The sequence below is a fragment of the Salmo salar genome, chromosome 04 (genome assembly GCF_965601325.2).
Source record: "Salmo salar chromosome 04, fSalSal1, whole genome shotgun sequence".
Classification (NCBI taxonomy): domain Eukaryota; kingdom Metazoa; phylum Chordata; class Actinopteri; order Salmoniformes; family Salmonidae; genus Salmo; species Salmo salar.
The window spans coordinates 15,136,133-15,154,444 of record NC_138294.1 but is presented as its reverse complement, the minus strand read 5'-3'; the positions used below and the strand labels follow the sequence as shown (position 1 = coordinate 15,154,444).

The 18,312-nt window shown below is 44.5% G+C and overlaps 2 protein-coding genes across 2 annotated transcripts in view; one reads left to right on the top strand and one right to left on the bottom strand.

Moving 5' to 3' along the window:
- Positions 1-634: 634 nt before the first annotated feature.
- Positions 635-3,921, bottom strand: LOC106602194 (fibroblast growth factor 20). The gene is made up of 3 exons (XM_014194690.3): positions 2,938-3,921; positions 2,318-2,421; positions 635-1,844 (listed from the first exon to the last, which is right to left on the bottom strand). Exons 1-3 carry the CDS (start codon positions 3,212-3,214, stop codon positions 1,599-1,601), a joined length of 627 nt encoding a protein of 208 aa, XP_014050165.1. The 5' UTR covers positions 3,215-3,921; the 3' UTR covers positions 635-1,598.
- A 2,064-nt stretch (positions 3,922-5,985) lies between these two features.
- Positions 5,986-18,312, top strand: part of LOC106602192 (calcium uptake protein 3, mitochondrial) — a 43,842-nt gene continuing 31,515 nt past the window's right edge. Inside the window, exons 1-4 of the mRNA XM_082974134.1 lie at positions 5,986-6,264; positions 11,240-11,387; positions 12,881-12,912; positions 13,963-14,041. Coding sequence (XP_082830260.1) covers positions 5,998-6,264; positions 11,240-11,387; positions 12,881-12,912; positions 13,963-14,041 — 526 coding nt within the window. The 5' untranslated portion in view covers positions 5,986-5,997. The remainder of the gene's footprint in view (positions 6,265-11,239; positions 11,388-12,880; positions 12,913-13,962; positions 14,042-18,312) is intronic.

Here is an 18,312-nt window from a genome sequence, read left to right as displayed (position 1 = left end):
ACCGAGAGGAGCGGGGGGTGAATTATCTCAGAGATTTTAAAACATCACTGTAACAGTATACTTTTCATGTGTCATTTTAACATCTCTGAGACATCAACGCTAAAATTAACTCAGAGAGCATGTGATAACTTAATAACCTCTCAATAACCAATAAGAGGTAATATTCACTTGTTTTTCCAGCCTGAAACATGCAATATATAAACGTTTATACATTGCCTATATATATTTAAAATGTCCACTTAAGTGACATATATTTTAAATGTAACTTTTGACATAATCTAATTAAGCAATAAGGCCCGAGGAGGTGTGTTGTATGACCAATATACCACGGCTAAGGGATGTTCTTATGCACGACGCAGCGCGGAGTGCCTGGACACAGCCCTTAGCCGTGGTATATTGGCCATATATCACAAACCCCTGAGGTGCCTTATTGCTATTATAAACTGGTTACCAATGTAATTAGAGCAGTAAAAATACATTTTTGTCATACTCATCGTATACGTTCTGATATAGCATGGCTGTCAGCCAATCAGCATTCAGGGCTGGAACCACCCAGTTTATAATAGTAATTAGACCATGTTTCAGTATTGCTGTATGTTATTGTATTTGTATGAAGAAGACAGACCAGTGTATCTGAAGTGTTAACAGGTTTATTCCCCACTGGAACCCAGTGGAAGTCTGGCTCTTTCTGATGACATAAGAGAAACATGGACGCCCCCGATGACGACAAACTCGGGACTAGCGACAACGCGGCCTTACACAAACCACTGTCTAAATAAAAACTCCTAGGAAAATACTTTCTTCAGTCAGATTGAAAGGACATGTCAAATGCAGTACTTTACACAGTGGCACAAAATAAATCTCTGATGGCTTTATTTTTAATATCTTATGTATACCTGTAAAAAATATATTCTCAAAATAAATAAATATATAAAATAAATATATGTCCCAGAAAAATGCATAAATAAAAAAAACTGAAACAGGCTAAGGTTATTTTGTAAGTCTTTTTTCTCTCGTCCATGCTCGTGTCAGGTAATAGAATGCAGTCACGAAAGGTTCAGAACAGAATTCCTTCACAAGTCTTCTAGAGTGTTTCGTCAAAACAGTCCACCTTGGGGTACCACAGAAGAACACAAAGTCTACACTCCGCTGGAGGACCATCCGCTCTTCTTTTTCTACTCCCATTTGACCAATCAGAATCTCAGAAGCCACTCGGGGAGGGGGTGAAGAATAACCATCCGGAAAGATGACATCAGCAGCTCTGGAGGTGATCCCTTCACCTTCCAACACGATGCTCAAAACAAAGATGGCCACCAGGCCAGCCTCTCTTTTGGCCAAAAAGCCCCTATTAAACACCTGTACTCCTTTCTCCTGGGGCTGCACCGGCCTTGACCCATTTTCGGGGACCGCAAGGCCTGGCTTCACACATATTTGCTATCCACCCCACAGCCCCCAAGCGACCTTTCCTCCATTTCGTTTCCATAGGAAGCCATAGGGAGACTGACGATATGCAGACCCTTCATAGGAGAGTACTGAGAGTCACGGTGCAGTGTGCTGGCTGTGTAGCGCCGCAGGGACCAACACACTCCCACCGGGTCTCAGCTGTGGCCCAGGACCTCTCTGTAGAGTTCGGGTACACGGTCGGGATCTACGGGCCTGGGCAGGAAGTGGGTGAAGCGCTGGTGTCGCCGGGAGCGGGCGCCGTCCCTGGACGTGCCGTCCTTGTTGAGCGCCACGAAGTAGTGCGCTCCCCGGTCACCGTGTCTGTAGAGGTTGGATGAGTACGTGTTGTACCAGTTCTCCTCAAACTGCTCCCGGAAGACGCACTCGGCTGTCAGCTTCTCCTAGAGCGAGAGGGAGAGAGAGAGAGAGAGCGGGAGGGAGGGAGAAGAGAGAGAAGAGAGAGGTGATTAGTGAAATGTTACACAACAGAGCAGTGTCAATGCTCACACACAAATACACACTTCCTTGCAGAACAAAATGTGTGCCACCTGCTGGTTGGTCATATCTAATCACGCTCCCAGATTAACAGGACAATAGAGGAGGCAGAGGAATTCTCTCTTTCAGTTGATGCTGAATAGTAACCTCTGTTATCACCTCCTACACAGAGATGCCCAGGAGAATGGAGAAGTAGCACTGAATACAAGACACATCATATGTAGCCTACAGTATATCAGTCTATGTAGACTTTATGTAGGCAGTATGAAGGGTATATGTAGGCAGTAGGTATGCAGTAGGCAGTATGAAGGGTATATGTAGGCCGTATGAAGGGTATATGTAGGCAGCATGTAGGCTATATAATAATGTAAATACTTACAGAGCCGTAGAGGTCTCCCTTGCTGTTCATGCCCAGGTATAATCCACTGTCCACCCCACGGATGCTCACCATCCCCACAGCCAAGCTGATGAACTCCAAAATACCTGCAAAAAATACAAGCAGGACAACATTAGATTAACATCACATATTATGATATCACAAGTCACAAGGGCATGAGTTCAGCCAGTCATTGAGGGATATATTATTCAATGCTTAATACTGAATTCATACTCTTATGTCTATCATGGAAGCTGTTATCAGTAGGCATTATTTGCTATCTTGCTGATAAGAAGGTCAGTTAGGAAAGGTAAAGAAATTCTGCCAATCTAATCACCATTGAGGAAATGTATTGTTTTCCAATATGTGTGAACATATTATGGGATGTCTGAAATAGTAACTATGGTACAAAAACACATGCACACATTATAGATTAGACAGGATGCAATAGGTATATGTGTCCATAATCATAACATTATAATATTCATAATATAAATAGAATTAGTCTATTCAGAATCATATTCAGAATACAAAGAATAACAATGATCATTATAAACCTTATACTACTGCCATAACTGTATAATAACTGCATTATTGCGCCGAAATATTTTCTGATGCCTTACCAAATCTGCTATGGTCTTTCCTGGTGCCTTGCACTGTGCCATCGGGCAGTATCTCGAGGTGGAACCCGGTCCTGCAGTACAGCTGCCTCCTCCGTAGAATCCCCTTCAGATGCGTCAGATCCGACGGCGTGCTCCGCGACAACCTCTCCGCCGACACCAGGTGCTCGCTCATCAGTCCGGGGGTGTCCCCCGCGGGCGTCAGGACAAAATGAGATCCGTGTCCGAAGCTATCCGAGCCGTGCAAGGAAAATGTACCCACCTCGCCGACTGCCCCCATCACAAAAACGATTGAAACCAGAAACAACCGCCCCGCACGCTTCACAACCAGCCGCCTTGAACCGGGTAGAAAAGTTAACGTGCTGTGCTCCTGGGTGAATGTGTGTTTTTGCGCAGTCACCAAATGCGTTTTTTCTCTCTCTTGCAAGTGCGCGTTTTATTTACATCCGCATATTATCCGTTTATCCTCAGCTCAGCACATGCTCTCCTCTCTCGACCTCGGGCTACTCCCCTTTGCTCTGTTTGTTCGTCCGGGTTTTCCACCCCTCGCAGTCGTTGATGCGGTTGCCGGGAGAGTGCTCAGCTCGTCCTCACTGCGTTCTGCAAATGAACAGTGCGAGCGTGAGAGGAGCGCCACTTTAAATATATTCCGTATGTAAATTCACTCTTGCCGTATGCTAATGAGACGCTTTATAGATTTCTTTTTGAAACATAACTCCTTGATCCTTGACCGTCCTCACACCTTTGATGTTCAGTTTCATCTGCATCGCCGATTGTCATCATCCCATAGATGGATTATGAAAAGTACTGTAAGCGATTAGAAAGGAGAACAAGTGAGAGCGAAGTCAATGAGAGTTGATCCTTTAATAAAACGCCGTGTGAATCAAGGAGGTTTTCTCTATGGTGTCGCAGGGGAATGCGCAGTCGCCTACGTACAGAACACTACGGCTTCCCTGGCTGGCTCCAAGTGGTTTGGTGCACTAGGCGAGTGAGTGCAGCCAGTGAAGAGTTGTGTGGGGGGGGTCGAAGACGTATGGCAGGTGGAGAGGCAATGGATGGGAGGGAGGGGAGAACAGAACAAGACTAGGGGATGCGGGGCGGTGCTTTGAGTTGACAACTGTACTGACTGTCAGGATTGTTATGTTCTCAACAAATGAATTCCCTGCGGCAGTGTGTGTTAAGGGGGTGTGTGTTTGTGTTTCTATTGTGTGTGTATGGGTGCGTGCGCGCACGTGTTCATATAGTAGATAATTACTATCATCCTAAGCGCTTTAAAACCCTACGGCTCGAGTGACTCAGGTGCAGTCATTTGCTGCTGGGGGTGAGAGAAAAACTTCCCCTTCTTGTGCGTCATTTTCGCGCACAGATGTTGATTTATTGCCGCGCTTGTTTTATGTAATCCAGCGGCTGTTCCGCGGCGTGTTTAGAAACAGAACCCGCCGCACATCTGTGCAAACTGCATCACTTGACTGTCAATCTTCCACTGATCTCCTGGCCTCTTTGAACACGCTCTTCTTAATTGTGGTCTTAAAGAGGATAGGAATCAAAGACCAGAGCGATCAAAGTTGAGAGATCTTGTAAGGGGACCAACAACAGTCAGGGGGAACTTGGAGGTAGAAGCCTGTTTGAACCTAGAGCTTCAAAATACCCAGATAGGCCTAGGTTACCTGACACCGTCACCGAGAGTTCCCCCAGAAAAACAAACCAATAGTTCAAGCCACTTTGACAATATTATAAACGTTTACAAATTGCCTGTTGTGTATACAATGAATAACACTATCCCTATGTAGACTATTGTATTCGATTGATTTGGAGGATGGGACAATATGGTGACCTACCAACGCATCAAATAGTTCAAGCCACTTTGCCCATATTAGCGATCCTACATTTACAGATAGTCTCCAGTGTATAGGCCTATGCCCTAACATGTATTGCATTGAATTGATTCTGGCATGGGAGAATAGGGTACAGGGGAGGCAGCCAGTGATAGGGTACAGGGCAGCAGCGCATGCAATGCATCTGCCTGGGCCTGGGAATCGACTGGTTGCAAATGACCTAGTGACCATTTCCACACATAGGTGATTCATCACCATCTCTCTCCGGGGACCTTTCTCTCCCTGTTGGGTTCCCAGGGCTCATTAGTATTTATGATTTCCCCCCAAAATACCTTGAAACAAAATCGATGGGCACGGCGCAGAAGTGATCAATCAATATGGACGCGCGGATCGATGCGCCACAATGAAGACGTCAATTACATGCCACATTTCCTGATGACATTGGCATTAGATGAATTGTTTCCAGGGTCACATTGAAAGATCTTCCCACTGCACATTGTGGAGCTCCGTGCAGAGTAAATGCAGTGTTGTTTGATCTGTTTATATATATATATATATATATGGGAGTGGGGAGAAAACCACAGAGGCCTTTGCATGACCAGGTGGTTGCAGGCATCAAAGGGAACTTGAAGAACCCATCGGCTTAACGTTGATATATAAAGCATTAGGGTATAGCCTATGTAGTAAGTCAAATGCAGCAGTCTTTGTACTCTTTATAGCTGTCTTACTTCGAAACTGACTTGATCCATCTGTAAGAAGTTATTGTGTAACATCATGATGAAACAACATGATCATGATTTGCAATAAATATATTTTTTTAGAAATACAACTTTTCTTAAAACATTGCCCCAACACTCGGGACCATGTAATAGCCAACAGAGAAACGACCTACATTATGTTTTCTTTGCAGTCTCTTGTCATTCGTGTGCATAGGGTTTGTCAAAATTCGCATGGGTCTTGATTCTCCTGAATGTAAAAATATTGGCTTCTAATTAGAATAGTAACGCAACTATGTATATAATTCACCAAGGTTCAGAAATAAGCACCTTATTCTGTCCCAAACCCATTGGAGCATCAAATCCATCTGTTTTAGTGGCTGTTTCAAAGCCGAACTTCGATCAGAGCCGCAGCATCCCAAACTCCGGTGAATCGGAGTGAGAATATGATCCACATCTCGCGAGGAGTGAGAATACGTTTACCCTTCAATACTCTCGTCATAGCAACAACAATGGCCGCTTTTCGCCGACTGGCTTCAATCGTAAACAGGTTAAACGTCTGGTCCGCTCCGAGAAACGAGCTCCTCGGCGCTCAGACGACTACCGGAGGTAGGACACAGAGATGCCTCGCTGTTGGGGTGTGTCTCGCAGCCGGGGGAGCGGTGGCATTCTATTTTTACAACGACACGTACAGTCAAAGATGCAGGAAGAGGATGGGATATAACTTCAGTGGCCGCGACCTGCTCCCTGTCCTTTCCGCTGTAGAAGCACAGCAAAAGGTACAGGCTTCTATTTTACACTATGTGCTATGACAAGATAGTCTATGAAAAATGCCACGCAGCGAGTACTCTTGTCCCCGAAAAGTATTCGTGTGTTGACAGAATACAAACTCGCTGTCGAAGGCATTCTGTCATGGATGTGTTATAGCCTAAGTGGGTGAGCGTGATCTGAGAATTCGTGAAGCGCGGCGCCAATTTCAATGTGTTTTAGTAATATGTTCTTCTTTTGAAATGTTGTTTGGAAACCACAGACTCATGACTAGCCTAGTAGGCTACCAGTTCCATTTTTCCCTGAGCGGATAAATTGTGTCATTTCTCTACTGTACAACGGAAACAGTAGGCCCACTATTTCCAGAGATGATATGGAGGCACACTGAAGAAGGAAGGTCGCTCTCCGCTCGAGACGGTGCTGAAATGACGCGCGTCCCTTTGACGTAGTTACCGCAGAGGAGGCTTCAATGCCAGCGACTGTTCTTACGCTTCCTAACAAAATAATACGATTGGATTTCTTATTGAAATGTTATTATCAACGTATGCTCGTTTTTTCTTATCCCATGACCAACTTAATTGGTAATGGAAAGTACATGTAAACAACCAAGTATTTCAAAGCATCCCCACTTGTGGGAGAACATCATATGTTGGTTCTCACGGTCTGGATAACTCTGTTTAGGATATTTTTTACATGCCCTTATATGGGTACTCAAAACACCATTTTCTATTGCAGTTCTCAGAGCTTTTGATTGAATTCTCGTAACTTTTATTTGATTACTTAAACATGCGTGTAGGTTACAGACATATGAGTTTGACTGATTTGTGTGTAGGCCTAATTCTGCTTGACAAGGCACTGTTGGGGTAAATATTAAAGTCCCATTGGAGACTTTGACATTTACTGCTAGGAATGCATGCCACAGTGTGATGCACTGGTTGGAATGATGGATGTATTTATTCATTTATCAGAAATATTAAGTAGTAGTGAATTAAGTTATATGATCAAACCCAGAGCATTGACATCAATCAGAGTTAGAGGGTCCGGGGGGGGGGGGGGTTAAATCCATCCAAAATCCCTGAAGTCAAACCAGGAAGTGACTACTTCTTCTACCCTTCTCTGGGGAAATGTCCTTCCATTTCTATCCATTCAATTAATGCCTTTGGAGAGAGAAAAAAAATCCCTTCACGCAAACTCCTCATGAAAGCTTTATGAATGAATCTGTATGCAAATTGGGCTCCAGCGGAAAGTAGAAAAACTCTGTTCGTCATTTCCTCCCGTCAGGCACAGCAGAGTTAGTTCGTTATTTATACCCATTTCTAATTACAACCCAAGAAGTCGTTTGTGGCACTTTGGTGTGTTTTAATCAGGCAAGCTGTCTTTCCCTCAATGCTTTGTGTGAAGGAGCCGGAGGAGGATCTAATTATAGACAGAGAGACCCAAATAAAGATGGCGCTAAGAATTCATTCAAAGCAAGAACACGGCAGTGGTTCAGCTGGCATCTTCAAGAAGACGGTGTGTGAGCAGTGTTGTCTCTCTAGAAGATCTACGGTTCTGTTCAACAGCGAGGCTGTTGTTGAGACTTTCTCGCTAGTAGCTTTGCTGTAGGATTGCTGTAGGATTGTGATATTTGATTTCTCTATTACAGCGATGATAGAAGGATGGAGAGGAGAGAGGGTGCCGGAGAGAAAGAGAGAGGGATAGTGTAGTAAAGAAAGTTGAAATGTACTGGTTTAGCTGGTATCTTCGAGAGACTTAATTGAGGAAAATAAGAACAATCCGAAATTTCTTTTTGATACTGTCGCAAAGCTAACTAAAAAGCAGCCTTCGCAAATGGAGGATGGCTTTCACTTCAGCAGTAATAAATTTATGAACTTCTTTGAGGAAAAGATCATGATCATTAGAAAGCAAATTACAGACTCCTCTTTAAATCTGGGTATTCCTCCAAAGCTCCATTGTCCTGAGTCTGCACAACTCTGCCAGGACCTAGGATCAAGGGAGATACTAAAGTGTTTTAGTACTATATCTCTTGACGCAATGATGAAAATAATCATGGCCTCCAAACCCTCAAGCTGCATACTGGACCCTATTCCAACTAAACTACTGAAAGAGCTGCTTCCTGTGCTTGGCCCTCCTATGTTGAACATAATAAACGGCTCTCTATCCACCGGATGTGTACCAAGCTCACTAAAAGTGGCAGTAATAAAGCCTCTCTTGAAAAAGCCGAATCTTGATCCAGAAATTATAAAAAACTATCGGCCTATATCGAATCTTCCATTCCTCTCCAAAATTTTAGAAAAAGCTGTTGCACAGCAACTGACTGCCTTCCTGAAGACAAACAATGTATACGAAACGCTTCAGTCTGGTTTTAGACCCCATCATAGCACTGAGACTGCACTTGTGAAGGTGGTAAATGACCTTTTAATGACGTCAGACCGAGGCTCTGCATCTGTCCTCGTGCTCCTAGATCTTAGTGCCGCTTTTGATACCATCGATCACCACATTCTTTTGGAGAGATTGGAAACCCAAATTGGTCTACATGGACAAGTTCTGGCCTGGTTTAGATCTTATCTGTCGGAAAGATATCAGTTTGTCTCTGTGAATGGTTTGTCCTCTGACAAATCAATTGTAAATTTCGGTGTTCCTCAAGGTTCCGTTTTAGGACCACTATTGTTTTCACTATATATTTTACCTCTTGGGGATGTCATTCGAAAACATAATGTTAAATTTCACTGCTATGCAGACGACACACAGCTGTACATTTCAATGAAACATGGTGAAGCCCCAAAATTGCCCTCGCTAGAAGCCTGTGTTTCAGACATAAAGAAGTGGATGGCTGCAAACTTTCTACTTTTAAACTCGGACAAAACAGAGATGCTTGTTCTAGGTCCCAAGAAACAAAGAGATCTTCTGTTGAATCTGACAATTAATCTGGATGGTTGTACAGTCGTCTCAAATAAAACTGTGAAGGACCTCGGCGTTACTCTGGACCCTGATCTCTCTTTTGAAGAACATATCAAGACTGTTTCAAGGACAGCTTTTTTCCATCTACGTAACATTGCAAAAATCAGAAATTTTCTGTCCAAAAATGACGCAGAAAAATTAATCCATGCTTTTGTTACTTCTAGGCTGGACTACTGCAATGCTCTACTTTCCGGCTACCCGGATAAAGCACTAAATAAACTTCAGTTAGTGCTAAATACGGCTGCTAGAATCCTGACTAGAACCAAAAAATTTGATCATATTACTCCAGTGTTAGCCTCCCTACACTGGCTTCCTGTTAAGGCAAGGGCTGATTTCAAGGTTTTACTGCTAACCTACAAAGCATTACATGGGCTTGCTCCTACCTATCTTTCCGATTTGGTCCTGCCGTACATACCTACACGTACGCTACGGTCACAAGACGCAGGCCTCCTAATTGTCCCTAGAATTTCTAAGCAAACGGCTGGAGGTAGGGCTTTCTCCTATAGAGCTCCATTTTTATGGAATGGTCTGCCTACCAATGTGAGAGACGCAGACTCAGTCTCAACCTTTAAGTCTTTACTGAAGACTTATCTCTTCAGTAGGTCCTATGATTAAGTATAGTCTGGCCCAGGAGTGTGAAGGTGAACGGAAAGGCTGGAGCAACGAACCGCCCTTGCTGTCTCTGCCTTGCCGGTTCCCCTCTTTCCACTGGGATTCTCTGCCTCTAACCCTTTTACAGAGGCTGAGTCACTGGCCTACTGGTGTTCTTCCATGCCGTCCATGGGAGGGGTGCGTCACTTGAGTGGGTTGAGTCACTGACGTGGTCTTCCTGTCTGGGTTGGCGCCCCCCCCCCCCTTGGGTTGTGCCATGGCGGAGATCGTTGTGGGCTATACTCGGCCTTGTCTTAGGACGGTAAGTTGGTGGTTGGAGACATCCCTCTAGTGGTGTGGGGGCTGTGCTTTGGCAAAGTGGGTGGGGTTATATCCTGCCTGTTTGGCCCTGTCCGGGGGTATCATCGGATGGGGCCACAGTGTCTTCTGATCCCTCCTGTCTCAGCCTCCAGTATTTATGCTGCAGTAGTTTATGTGTCGGGGGGCTAGGGTCAGTCTGTTACATCTGGAGTATTTCTCTTGTCTTATCCGGTGTCCTGTGTGTATTTAAATATGCTCTCTCTAATTCTCTTTCTCTCTTTCTGTCTTTCTCTCGGAGGACCTGAGCCCTAGGACCATGCCTCAGGACTACCTGGTATGATGACTCCTTGCTGTCCCCAGTCCACCTGGCCGTGCTGCTGCTCCAGTTTCAACTGTTCTGCCTGCGGCTATGGAACCCTGACCTGTTCACCGGACGTGCTTGTTGCACCCTCGACAACTACTATGATTATTATTATTTGACCATGCTGGTCATTTATGAACATTTTAACATTTTAACATTTTGACCATGTTCTGTTTTAATATCCACCCTGCACAGCCAGAAGAGGACTGGCCACCCCTCATAGCCTGGTTCCTCTCTAGGTTTCTTCCTAGGTTTTTGGCCTTTCTAGGGAGTTTTTCCTAGGGAGTTTTTCCTAGCCACCGTGCTTCTTTCACATGCTTTGCTTGCTGTTTGGGGTTTTAGGCTGGGTTTCTGTACAGCACTTTGAGAATATCAGCTGATGTACGAAGGGCTATATAAAAATAAATTTGATTTGATTTGATTTGATTTAGTGTCAGTATTGTCTTTCTAGAGGAAGCTGTTTGCTTCTGGCTACTGGCTAGAGTATTGATTGGAGGGCTGCTTGCCAGGTGGAGGGTGATATTTGATTTCTCTAGCACAGCTCTGATAGAGGGAGCGAGAGACAGGAAGAGAGAGAGAGAGAGAGAGAGAATCGCTGAGAAAGAAAGGCTCGTTTTTATTTCTTCACCCTTAGGCCCAGGAAGAAAGATATTACAGTACGGTTTCAAAATGCTCAAGTCCACAATGCATTGCATTGAAAATTGTCCCTAAGCAAAACCAACCAGTTTGTTTGTCTGTTTGTGTGTTGCCAGACGCGGCCGTTTGACTTTGAGGAAGGGGACGTGTACATGTCGTCCCACGAGCAGCGCTTCCGTCTGTTCAGCTCAGTGGAATATGAGGGACAGCTTTACATGACCCCGCAGAACTTCATCGAGTCCGTCACCATGAGCGAGCCCCAGAGTATGTACTGCTAGGACACAGTTACCATATGTATGATGCTATTTTGGGAAACTGGCCCTCCACCTTGGCTCCAAAAGGTCCATGATGATTTCTAACCTGGAATGTATTTTACCAACCTTCCAGATCCAAAACGGTGCCCATTAGAAAATAATAGTTTCACTAGCTCTATGCAGTTCATATCGATCCACCAATGCCTCATTAAATTAAATTACTTTTTATCTGTTATGTTTTGTGATCAATAATGTTCTGCATGGCTTAAATAGAGCTGCATATAGAGACCAGGGCCCGTATTCACAAAGCCTCTCAGAGTAGGAGTGCTGATCTAGGATCCGTCCATATAATCCTGTTCATTATGATCTAAATGGCCAAACTGATCCTAGATCAGCACTCCTATTAGAGATGCTTTGTGGATATGGGCCCTTGATGATTTTTTGGCAAAAATGTCAGTAAAAAATACAAGAGTTTTCTATTAATAAACCACCATTGAATATAATCATATAATCATCCTGACAAAGCAGACTGAGAGTTGAATGAATTTCCACAAACCCTAGAAGCTGACATTTAAATCCAGAGAGCCCTTTCAGAGATTTGAAGTTCACTGTCATTAACATGTACTGCTCTAACACACACACACACACACACACACACACACACACACACACACACACACACACACACACACACACACACACACACACAGACACACACACACACACACACACACACACACACACACACACACACACACACACACACACACACACACACACACACACACACACACACACACACCACTAACTCCCTGTATAAGCCAGCTAGCCCAACTCGGCGGCGCTACATAGCGCTGGTTGCTATGAGAGAAAGAGAAGGTGCTCACTGCCCAGTGAGGGTTTCAGTGGGAATGGCCCATGGTTTGTTTTTCTCCCTCTGCCAGTGTAATGCCTCGGTTTTGGGAGGTTTCTTAACAGATAGCTCATAGCCGGTGGACCTCAGAAGATACGGGCGTGTGTAACACTGTTTAGTCTGAGGAGAATACACAGCACACTGGCCAGACTCCCGACTGAGAATGAGATAGATGGGGCTTTTAAAGTGTGTGTGTGTGTGTGTGTGTGTGTGTGTGTGTGTGTGTGTGTGTATGTGTGTCTGTGTCATAGGCCACCTAATGTTTCCTTTGAGGTTGAATTAGACCACCCCTTTATAAAGACCAAAACAAATCGGCACTTTTACTAGAACATTGCCCCAGACAGACACAGTGCTACAGTACAAAGCTAAGCAGAGGGCACTTTATGGCCTTGTAATAGGTCTATGGTGACAGTGTATGGATGTGTTATTATGACTGTGGAACCCCTCATACTGATGTTATCTGATCCAGCCCACACACACTCCATTATGCTCTCTTTCTCTCTGTCTCTCTCTCTCCCTCTCTCTCTCTCACTTTCTCTCTGTCTCTCTCTCTCTCTCTCTCTCTATCTCTCTCTCTCTCTTTCCTCCAGACAAGAAGCCGTGGATGTCCCTCACTAAACAGGTCTGAGAACAGTTTGTTTTATTGTTGATGAAGAGCTATGCTATTAAACTCCTGTTCCTACCTATACATGTAATGTATGATAAACTGTATATTTAAAACATGTTAATATTGAATGTTTTAGACAGGGCTAGTGATGATTAGTTGACAGTTAGCTGTAATACCGTACATATACAGAATAGCCATCTTCCCTATTCACACTTTAGTCATTCAGCATACTCTCTTATCCAGAGTGACTTACAGGAGCAATTACAGTTAAGTGCCTTGCTCAAGGGCACATTTTCACCTAGTCGGCTCGGGGATTCAAACCAGCGACCTTTCGGTTACTGGCCCAACGCTCTTAACCTCTAGGCTACCTGCCTCCCCACTGCCATAGTATTGCAGCAGCAATTGACTTGGAAGCATGCTATCGTATACAAGCTAATGCAGATGTAGAATCTTAATTTGAGCCAGTTTTCTACTGCAGGAAAATAATTCTGCAGCAACAGGAAATGTGAATTATTATGTGGATTATAATTAATGGTCAATTTTGTTGGGATTGATACATTTTTCGTAAGGGAAAATCATATCTGAAATTTCAGTGTGGAAGTTCTCCTGCGACAGGGTGATCAAATTAAGATCCCAATCTGTTCCTAACATGCAGCAACAGCATAGCATGTTTGGATGTTCAAGTCAGACAGTGACACTTCTAAAGGTTAAAGTCATGACTCATGGGCTGCATCCCAAATTACACCCTATTTCCTCTTCCCTATATATCCTATTTTCGGTGGTTAGAGCGTTGGACTTGTAACAGTAAGGTTGCAAGATTGAATCCCTGAGCTGACAAGGTAAAAATCTGTCGTTCTGCCCCTGGTCAAGGCAGTTAACCCAATGTTCCTAGGCTGTCATTGTAAATAAGAATTTGTTCTTAACTGACTTGCCTAGTAAAATAAATAGTGCACTACTTTAGGGCCCATAGGGCTTTGGTGACTATGTAGGGAAAAGGGTGTGATTTTGGACATGGAGTGGTTGTGTGTCTGTGGAGACTCATAGCGTTGTCTCTGTTGACATCAGGAGCTGGAGAAGATCTTGGTAGACACTCCAGCGGTGTGGCAGGGAACGTCCAAACTGTTCCGGAACCTACGGGAACGAGGTAGGGACTAAAGGAACGTTCTGTGTACCTCGTAATGGAGTGTGTGTGTGTGTGTGTGTGTGTGTGTGTGTGTGTGTGTGTGTGTGTGTGTGTGTGTGTGTGTGTGTGTGTGTGTGTGTCTGACTGACTTCACACACAATTCCGCATGGCAAAGGCACCTTGAGCTAGTACGCACACGCATACATACAAACACACTGATTAGCATGTTATCTGAGAGATATAGTTAAACTCATGGAAAGTCCTGTACAGACCAGTCATAGCTACATACCAGTCATAGCTACAGACCAGTCATAGCTACAGTCCTGCCATAACTACAGTCCTGTCATAACTACAGTCCAGTCATAGCTACAGACCAGTCATAGCTACAGTCCAGTCATAGCTACAGACCAGTCATAGCTACAGACTAGTCATAGCTACAGACCAGTCATAACTACAGTCCAGTCATAACTACAGTCCTGTCATAGCTACAGACCAGTCATAGCTACAGACCAGTCATAGCTACAGTCCTGCCATAACTACAGTCCTGCCATAACTACAGTCCAGTCATAGCTACAGTCCAGTCATAGCTACAGTCCAGTCATAGCTACAGACCAGTCATAACTACAGACCAGTCATAGCTACAGACCAGTCATAGCTACAGACCAGTCATAACTACAGTCCTGTCATAGCTACAGACCAGTCATAGCTACAGACCAGTCATAACTACAGTCCTGTAATAACTACAGTCCTGTCATAGCTACAGACCAGTCATAGCTACAGACCAGTCATAGCTACAGACCAGTCATAACTACAGACCAGTCATAGCTACAGACCAGTCATAGCTACAGACCAGTCATAACTACAGTCCTGTCATAGCTACAGACCAGTCATAGCTACAGACCAGTCATAACTACAGTCCTGTAATAACTACAGTCCTGTCATAGCTACAGACCAGTCATAGCTACAGACCAGTCATAGCTACAGACCAGTCATAACTACAGTCATGTCATAGCTACAGACCAGTCATAGCTACAGACCAGTCATAGCTACATACCAGTCATAGCTACAGACCAGTCATAGCTACAGTCCTGCCATAACTACAGTCCTGTCATAGCTACAGTCCAGTCATAGCTACAGACCAGTCATAGCTACAGTCCAGTCATAGCTACAGACCAGTCATAGCTACAGTCCAGTCATAGCTACAGACCAGTCATAGCTACAGACCAGTCATAGCTACAGACTAGTCATAGCTACAGACCAGTCATAACTACAGTCCAGTCATAGCTACAGTCCTGCCATAACTGCAGTCCTGTCATAGCTACAGACCAGTCATAGCTGCAGACCAGTCATAGCTACAGACCAGTCATAGCTACAGACCAGTCATAACTACAGTCATGTCATAGCTACAGACCAGTCATAGCTACAGACCAGTCATAACTACAGTCCTGTCATAACTACAGTCCTGTCATAGCTACAGACCAGTCATAGCTACAGTCCAGTCATAACTACAGTCCAGTCATAGCTACAGACCAGTCATAACTACAGTCCAGTCATAACTACAGTCCAGTCATAGCTACAGACAAGTCATAACTACAGTCCAGTCATAGCTACAGACCAGTCATAGCTACAGTCCAGTCATAACTACAGTCCAGTCATAGCTACAGACCAGTCATAACTACAGTCCAGTCATAACTACAGTCCAGTCATAGCTACAGACAAGTCATAACTACAGTCCAGTCATAGCTACAGACCAGTCATAGCTACAGTCCAGTCATAACTACAGTCCTGTCATAGCTACAGACCAGTCATAGCTACAGTCCAGTCATAACTACAGTCCAGTCATAGCTACAGACCAGTCATAACTACAGTCCAGTCATAACTACAGTCCAGTCATAGCTACAGACAAGTCATAACTACAGTCCAGTCATAGCTACAGTCCAGTCATAACTACAGTCCAGTCATAGCTACAGTCCAGTCATAGCTACAGACCAGTCATAACTACAGTCCAGTCATAGCTACAGACCAGTCATAACTACAGTCCAGTCATAGCTACAGACCAGTCATAGCTACAGTCCAGTCATAGCTACAGACCAGTCATAACTACAGTCCAGTCATAACTACAGTCCAGTCATAGTTACAGACCAGTCATAACTACAGTCCAGTCATAACTACAGTCCAGTCATAGCTACAGACCAGTCATAGCTACAGACCAGTCATAACTACAGTCCAGTCATAGCTACAGACCAGTCATAGCTACAGACCAGTCATAACTACAGTCCAGTCATAGCTACAGTGAAAGTGGTGCAGTGTGTCTTGGTGTATCTAGTCCAGGCTGTATGACAGTGACAGTGCTACATGATGTCATAATGCTACAGGCTGTATGACAGTGACAGTGCTACTTGATGTCATAATGCTACAGGCTGTATGACAGTGACAGTGCTACTTGATGTCATAATGCTACAGGCTGTATGACAGTGACAGTGCTACATGATGTCATAATGCTACAGGCTGTATGACAGTGACAGTGCTACTTGATGTCATAATGCTACAGGCTGTATGACAGTGACAGTGCTACATGATGTCATAATGCTCCAGGCTGTATGACAGTGACAGTGCTACATGATGTCATAATGCTCCAGGCTGTATGACAGTGACAGTGCTACATGATGTCATAATGCTACAGGCTGTATGACAGTGACAGTGCTACATGATGTCATAATGCTACAGGCTGTATGACAGTGACAGTGTTACATGATGCCATAATGCTACAGGCTGTATGACAGTGACAGTGCTACATGATGTCATAATGCTACAGGCTGTATGACAGTGACAGTGCTACATGATGTCATAATGCTACAGGCTGTATGACAGTGATAGTGCTACATGATGTCATTATGCTACAGGCTATATGACAGTGACAGTGCTTCATGATGTCATAATGCTACAGGCTGTATGACAGTGACAGTGTTACATGATGTCATAATGCTACAGGCTGTATGACAGTGACAGTGCTACATGATGTCATAATGCTACAGGCTGTATGACAGTGACAGTGCTACATGATGTCATAATGCTACAGGCTGTATGACAGTGACAGTGTTACATGATGTCATAATGCTACAGGCTGTATGACAGTGACAGTGCTACATGATGTCATAATGCTACGGGCTGTATGACAGTGATAGTGCTACATGATGTCATAATGCTCCAGGCTGTATGACAGTGACAGTGCTACATGATGTCATAATGCTACAGGCTGTATGACAGTGATAGTGCTACATGATGTCATAATGCTACAGGCTGTATGACAGTGATAGTGCTACATGATGTCATAATGCTCCAGGCTGTATGACAGTGACAGTGCTACATGATGTCATAATGCTACGGGCTGTATGACAGTGATAGTGCTACATGATGTCATAATGCTACAGGCTGTATGACAGTGACAGTGCTACATGACGTCATAATGCTACAGGCTGTATGACAGTGACAGTGCTACATGATGTCATAATGCTACAGGCTGTATGACAGTGACAGTGCTACATGATGTCATAATGCTACAGGCTGTATGACAGTGACAGTGCTACATGACGTCATAATGCTACAGGCTGTATGACAGTGACAGTGCTACATGATGTCATAATGCTACAGTGATAGTGTTGCGGTGTGTCTAGCTGTACAGGCTCTGGTCACAGTGTGGTTCCTCTAAGCCGGGGCCGGGGCCACACGGTCCCCCCTGTGGTCACCTTACGGTCGCCCTGGTAAACCCTAAAAATAGAATCACTCTCTCTGCCCTTCCCATGCCATCCTCTCATCCTATACTTTCCTCTCTTCTCATCCTCTTCTCTTCTCCACCTCTCCCCTCAGTTCCCTCTCCTCTTTTCCTTCTCACCCTCTCTTTCTTTATCCCTCCTCTTCTCTGTTTTCCTCCCCCTTTCTTTCCTCTCCTTTCATTTCCCTCTCTTTGCTCCCCTCTGTTCTGCCATCCAATGCTTTCCCTCCCCACCCTCCTCTCTTCTCCTCCTCTCTTTTCTCCTCTTCACCCTGTCCTCCATTCCTCTAGAAACATGCAGCAGCTCTCTTCCAACAGCAGAGCCTTCTGCCCTCCATCCATCCTCTCCAACATAGAAATTGAAACAGTGAAAATGAATCACATACATTAATAAGACGTGTACTGTACCACAGAGAGAGATGGATACTGTTCGAGAGAGAGGCAGGGACCCGGTCGCAATGAAAGCAATTGCTTGTGGAGTACGTAACAGTGGAATCACACGGCTGTTGATTCCCCACGG

Coding starts and splice junctions, on each gene's coding strand:
- LOC106602194 (XM_014194690.3), bottom strand. CDS start 3,214: ATGGGGGCAGTCGGCGAGGTGGGTACATTTTCCTTGCACGGCTCGGAT. Junction 2,422..2,937: donor GAAAGACCATAGCAGATTTG/GTAAGGCATCAG, acceptor TATTTTTTGCAG/GTATTTTGGAGTTCATCAGC. Junction 1,845..2,317: donor AGGGAGACCTCTACGGCTCT/GTAAGTATTTAC, acceptor CTCTCGCTCTAG/GAGAAGCTGACAGCCGAGTG.